The sequence below is a fragment of the Haliotis asinina genome, chromosome 3 (assembly GCF_037392515.1).
Source record: "Haliotis asinina isolate JCU_RB_2024 chromosome 3, JCU_Hal_asi_v2, whole genome shotgun sequence".
Lineage (NCBI taxonomy): Eukaryota > Metazoa > Mollusca > Gastropoda > Lepetellida > Haliotidae > Haliotis > Haliotis asinina.
Window position 1 is genome coordinate 58,478,136 of NC_090282.1, and position 6,964 is coordinate 58,485,099.

General features: G+C 38.2%; 1 protein-coding gene across 1 annotated transcript; it reads left to right on the forward strand.

Moving 5' to 3' along the window:
• Positions 1-3,319: 3,319 nt before the first annotated feature.
• On the forward strand, positions 3,320-5,574 carry LOC137277238 (uncharacterized). The gene is made up of 2 exons (XM_067808902.1): positions 3,320-3,356; positions 4,585-5,574. Exon 2 carries the CDS (start codon positions 4,594-4,596, stop codon positions 5,572-5,574), a length of 981 nt encoding a protein of 326 aa, XP_067665003.1. The 5' UTR covers positions 3,320-3,356; positions 4,585-4,593.
• The last annotated feature ends 1,390 nt before the right edge of the window (positions 5,575-6,964 follow it).

Below are 6,964 nucleotides of genomic sequence, written 5' to 3' on the forward strand. Positions count from 1 at the left end.
CGCTCCTTGATTTTGCAGATAACAAAAAGCAATACTGAACAAACTTTGAAAACCCAACACTCACTTAATGGCTGCTTCCAAACACGGATACATTCTACATTCACAAAGTTCATTTGCCAATAGTTCGCTAACGTCCATGAATTTGCCAACAATTACGAATGTCAACAACTGTGATAGTCCAGTATGGCTGTACGCTTGGTCCGGTCTTGTAAAATCATTTTTGAACTGTCACTCTGTCGAATTTGTTAAACTGATTGTTGTCATCCCGCATTTTCTTTAAACATCGAATAAACACAAAATAGCTAATGTGTGGCACATATCCGAAGATTTAGTCTCAAACGAAACCTGGTCGGACGTCATACATTCCTGACATGGTCTGCCAAAATGTGCCTACAAGAGCAATTGCAAGCTGTGGAATATATTCACTGTAAGGTAAAAACACCTAATAACCACATAGTCGTAAATCTCATGCGATAGACGTGCCCTGAATAAGAAGATTACTTGCATAATTAGAATATTGCTTAGTCGGTGATGTCTTTGCGTAAATCGTACAAGATATCAATACCAGAGGTACACATGTACAGATGGAAATCATCTTTCAATGTTCACATGAATCATATGATGGATACCATCACTGTGTGGTGAAAATGAATAAATAACCTCGGCAAAAAATTTATTAATATTTTATGGTCAAATATTTTTCTAAAAAAATATTTCCTTTGAGTTTAAGACCCCTGAAGGTCCCGGGGTAGAATAGGCCTTCAGCAACCCATGCTTGCCGTGCAAGGCGACTCAGCTTGTCGTAAGAGGCGACTAACGGGATCGACTTGGTTGACACATGCCATCGGTTCCCGATAACACAGATCGATGCTCATGCTGTTGATCACTGGATTGTCTGGTCCAGACTCGATTATTTACAGACCGCCGCCATATAGCTGGAATACTGCTGAGTGCGGCGTAAAACTAAAACTCACTCACTCATTTGAGTTTAAACTTTTAAATATTAAAAAAGATCCCCATGAGACATCTTGGACATGTCATCTTAGATAATGAATCTATTTGCCTTATTAAGAAGATTTCTAGTATTTCAAACGTAAAAGATGCACATTTCATTCCCCAGCCTTCAGTTACATATACATATTTGATACAAAATCCCTAAGCCACATAGATTATTTTTACAAATTGATACAGGGATACAAATAGTGAAATATACTTAACAGAACTTAACAACACCTATTTGCAATAACGTTATGTTCAATTTGTCAAATATACACATGCACGAATTCATGTATCAAATGTGTTCTAAAACTCCCTTGTAACCCAGTTATTGGGTGAATATTTGGCGCATGGTAAATCTTGCTCGTTCGCATTGAAATATATATTACATAATAACACAAACCACCAATTAACAGGTGTGAAAACTCGGTGGCCAATTCGGCATAAACCATTGTTTCAACGAGGCAATTACATTTTCGCGGGTATTGTCACTTTAAACACTGATGCATTGTCGCATAGGCATTGTTTATCATCTCATCTGGTACGCTGGTCTTATCGAGCATGTTGATGAATTCAAATTATGGTTCACACGTCTTACATTGGTATTATTGTATGTATCTAGTATATGTCCGGTTTCGTCTCTATTCGCCTTAAACCCATATCGCATATAAAAACAATGTAGGCTTATTGGGATTGGAAAATGCACCCCAATACTGTTAAATTAATTTCGCACGACGTGAATCTACTAAAAAGTTAAACTGTGTTATTATGAAACGGATGGGAATAATGCATAAGCCTTTTAAATTGTAAAAGCTATGATGAAATACGGTCAAATTCACACTGTGAAATACTCGGTTGTCTGGTACTAATAGGCTTTAAACAGGGGAAAACAACATCATTTAAAGAAACTGTATATTAAATCATTTAACGATGGTGTTTAATATTATTCAACTAAGATAATTCTGGTAGCGAAACAATAATATCAGATCAGTTGTTTACGCTGAGTGCTTATTACTTAAACTAAACATGAAGCTACCACTCACGCAGGAACGCCATAAGTTATAGTCTAATTTTATTCAGTTAGATAATTCTGGTAGTGAAAAATAATTCTGCCAGAGATTTCTGCAGAAAAAAATATTCTGCCAGCAATTTCTGCAGAAATGTATTTTCAGAGCCAATTTGTGAACTTATTAACACGTGAACACACTGGCCCACGAACTTTTCGTGTTCATCTCCTCGGGATCTTTCCAATGATATAAAATATGTCTTAACACGGACATACTGATTTTGCGTAAGGTCTTTCGTTAACATTGCAGTATCGGGACGGGCGTTGTCATGCTGAAAGACCAGCTGTCAACGGACCGCCATGTCGTGCCAGCAATGGGAGTAACGCTGGACGAAGGACATTGTCAACAAAACGTTGAGCGTTTATGTTGCCTTGAACCCCGATCAGCCTTGACCGAAAATTGATATTGATCTCACCGTACACCATGACGCCTGTCCCAATAGAACGACCCATTTTCTGAACGCAGTTACGGACAAACCGTTAACATCGATGTTGGTAAATGCTGTAACCCAGGGACCCCTGATTCGTAGCCCTTCGTTGTCTTGGATTCAGTCCCAGAGCACAACAAGAAGGGGCCTGCACACAAGAAGGGGCCTGCACACGTGGTGTGTATGCACCGTCAGTTGAAAAGTCCAGAAAACTAGAACTAGAACTATTACATAAATTAGTAATTACGTTTTAATGGCTCTGAGTATATTATTTTGAGAAACCTTCCTTTGAATCTGCTATATGTCATTTGACCCTTGATTAATGACGCCAGAAATTTACCAGTGAAATCCTGGAGGACCTGGTGTATTAGCTTTCGATACACTTACTTAACGATGACTGATCATCCTTTGAATAGAACAAAATAAAACAAATATAAAGATAACATGACATTTATGCTCTGCTGGAGGCAGTCAACCAGCAAAACTACTCATGGGACGTCGTTGCGAAATCCATATTTCCCGAAGCATATAAACCTGTAGTGGTATCGGATAACAAGCGTGCACATGAGCGCTGGTTGAAACATCTTTGTTGCCCTAACCTCACTATTTGCGTCGTGCTCAGAACAGGTAAGCACGTCCTTTTAATGTTAAAACCAATAACCACAATACATTCTTAAATATACATGACATTTATGCTCTGCTGGAGGCAGTAAACCAGCAAAACTACTCATAGGACGTCGTTGCGAAATCCATATTTCCCGAAGCATATAAACGTGTAGTGGTATCGGATAACAAGCGTGCACATGAGCGCTGGTTGAAACATCTTTGTTGCCCTAACCTCACTATTTGCGTCGTGCCCAGAACAGGTAAGCACGTCCTTTTAATGTTGAACCAATAACCACAATACGACATTCTTAAATATACTATCCAAAAACGAAACGCATAGACGAGAAATCTTTTGCGAAAATGTTGTATTTTCAAACATGTATAACTCGTCCACAGATAGACTATAGGGCATGAAAGTGTACACCGGTTTAGAACGAAAGTAATGGCTATACAACCAATAGGACACTTTTAGATAACGGAGACGTTGAGCTCGATGGTGACGACGTAGAACGACCCCGACGTCGGGTCTCCTGGCTCTCAGACCAGTCTCTTTCAACCTCTTCCGTGAAGTTTGACTGGAAATCCGATGACGTCCAGGCACCCGGTCTGCTCTGCTCTTAACCGTGAGCAGTATGATCGCTCACCTGTAGTACCCGGATGTACCGATCTTGGGCTGCAGTGGTAACTCGAGGACTGCCTGCACGGTCATTTGTTGAACCTGTTTGGTTGCAATGAGCTGCAACCCATCATATCTTGCTCAGACTAACATTCAGACACCAACAGAAGATTGGTAATCTCCAGTATGCATTCAATAGCGATGATCCGTGTCGCAGGGTCAAGACGTGACGTAGTGATTTGATCTTGAAATTCCATCTAAACGAATGCCAATTTTTTTAAAGTATTCTGGATTTTATTGCCAGACAGTGAATGTTCTGCACAATTTCAACTGGAAGGCGATTTCTGTTGCATTGTGACGATGCCTTTCCAATCGTTGTAAGAAATCTCATCAGTATCAACATTTCAAGGTAAAATCGATTTTTTTACGTGTACAATTGTGTAAAATCATGTTGCCAACACTTTCGTTACATATTTTGATGATTGCTTGAACACAATAGGTAATTAATAAAGTTTTAAAAATAGAAATCGCCTTTGCGTTTCTTTTTTGGAATAGTACATTATGTGATACACACGGGGCATAAGCAATAAATAACTTATACGAGGAAGTAAGATATTAGTAAACCAGCGCTGTACGTGTCCATTATGAAATAAAATCAGCTGACATAAATGTAATTGTAGTAATGAATCCCAAGCCACCATATGGCGGCATAGTGTAATATTATTAAGATGTGGCCAACACAGCACCTATGTCATTCAATATATAGGAGAAAATTACATTTAACACAACTCTCTCCCCCTCCCCCTCTCTCTTATTTAATGGTTGTGAATAATGTATTATCTGCATTTAGCTAATATTGAGATGTTTTGCAGCGTCACGTCATGTCGGATGCAAGTATGAAAGTGTCACCCCAAAAAATCACACTAGTGTGTTTCTCTGTCTTAATATGCTGGAGCCTTTACTTCTACTATTCCTCTACCAAGACGGGCCTTGTACAACGGGAAATCAACTCAAACATTGTTGGAACCATCGCAAACAAGAGTATCAAATTCACAGCTAGAAATGTCATAACAGAGACTGATAGAGTGGACTGTTTTCTGGGAAGAAAACATTCTGTGACAGAACGCATTGCTAGTGATGATCAAGAATCACCTGCGACGAATGCTAAAATGGCTCTATTTTATGACAGATTACTGCTGGTGGAAAAAGTGGAATTTAGAAACCTCATCAAAACCTTCAGTGAAGGCGTGCCTCCAAACATCACTTATTTCCTCTATGCAGGAGCTTTACTTGGTTCTTACTCTCATCACGGCATGATTCCTTGGGACGATGATGTGGACATTATAGTGAGGGAGAAACACAAACCTTTACTGCTAACATTCCTGCAGTCCCTTGGGCCAAAGTATGAACACTACATTAATGGGGAGATAAACTGGAAATTGTATCACAGAACGTCTCCAAAGGCAGCGTGGGTTCCATGGAAGTTTCCATTCCTCGATATTTTTTTTTATTCTGAAGACCCTTCAATCATCCAAGATACTAAAATAGCAGAAAAGAAATTCAACAAGAGTGACGTATTTCCTTTGATCAAGCGACCTTTCATGGGAATGATGCTGCCAGCACCAAGACACACCCGTAAGGTTTTAGAGTTGACTTACACCATCGACCGTTGTGTATCAAATTCATATGATCACAGACTGGAAAAAGATATGCCATCAGAATGTGTTGTGACACTCCCTTGTGACCTGTTGAAAGACAAATTCCCTTTTGTTGAAAGAAAGAACTCAAACAACACAACTGTTGAATTGTTGGCTACAGAATACGGTGTCCAAAGCGTGTATGAAACTAAAGATATATATTAAAGTGTTTTATATTTAACAATATGTCAGAAGACTGACTTCATCGTGGGGTCATTAAACACTAGTTTCCAAACATCCATGTTGCCTATACTGAAATTATTTCTATCAGACAACGAGACAACATATACCCTGTGTTCAAACATATGTTCAAATAGTGAAAATGTGGTGGCAGAATGGGATGTGATTTTCGCACAATCAGGAATGACGTAGATATTATTTAAAGCCGGTTGAGTGTGTGGCGCTGGTGGTGGTAGTGGTGGAAGGGGTCTTTTCAAGGTGAAACATATCACGTCAGTGAAAGTGATATTTTTACCGATAACTAAATGGTTTTACTATTTCTAAGTCGAACTGACCGATTGCATCATATATAGTAGTTTGAGAATGCACAGATCATTATGTAAAATTGTGGTCAATAAAGTTAAATATACAAGCAGCACTGTATGTTGGAAAGGTAAAAGGCGGATTTTAATCGAAAGTGCATTTCAAACATAGGAGCTAAACTTTACATATTAAAGGTTATCTTACCAATGTTTGTTTTCTAATTCACCTATATCATTTTGAAGATCATATATGCCTTTGGTTGGCACTGAATGCATTAGAAACATTAGAAGGAAATAAAAAATGGTACTTTATATTTAGATCAGTTAAATATTAGATTTCAGCTCTACGCTTTACAGTGCATTAGCAATATCAATATGTCGAAGACACTATTGGACTATCATATGTCATATCTGGGATTACACTTTCTTAGTAACCGCACCCTAAGAGTTCGAATCCTGCATGGGAGTCAACCAAAAAAGTAGTAGAATTTGTACTTTACTAAGAAAGTGCAATCTGAAATATGACACATGCTACATCTGACCATTTTCCAAATGGTATCGTGTAATCACTGTTGGACAATCATACAAATATGTGTTTATTGCGTTAAATATGTATTATTTATGTCACTTCATGCTCAAACTGCACTGACATGCTTTAAACCCATAAAGTTGATGGATAATCGAACAGTTTTGTCCCCCAATACATTGCTTTTGATTCTTTTAGGTGATGATTGTAATAATGTTCAAAATATGACTATTTCCTTAGGTTGGGTGATGGGATAAACAAAAATCAAAATTGGCTAAACACAAAACATCAAGTGCCTACTTTCATGAACAACTCAAGAATATTCCCAAATAACGTGCATATATAAAGTTCATATGCTGGCCTCAGTTGCAGTAATATCAATGATATACGCAAAAAAATACAAATGAAATTGATTACAGGTTACTGCAAAAGCTATAATAGGCAAACGCTACAATAGGTAACAGAAAGTATGCTGCCAATATCATCTGGTCTATGCATAAGTCGTGTCTCAGAAAGGGAATTGTCAGGTTACATTTAATAACTATCA

What these genes read in the sequence shown, in the direction of transcription:
- LOC137277238 (XM_067808902.1), top strand. Translation starts at nt 4,594, where the DNA reads ATGTCGGATGCAAGTATGAAAGTGTCACCCCAAAAAATCACACTAGTG.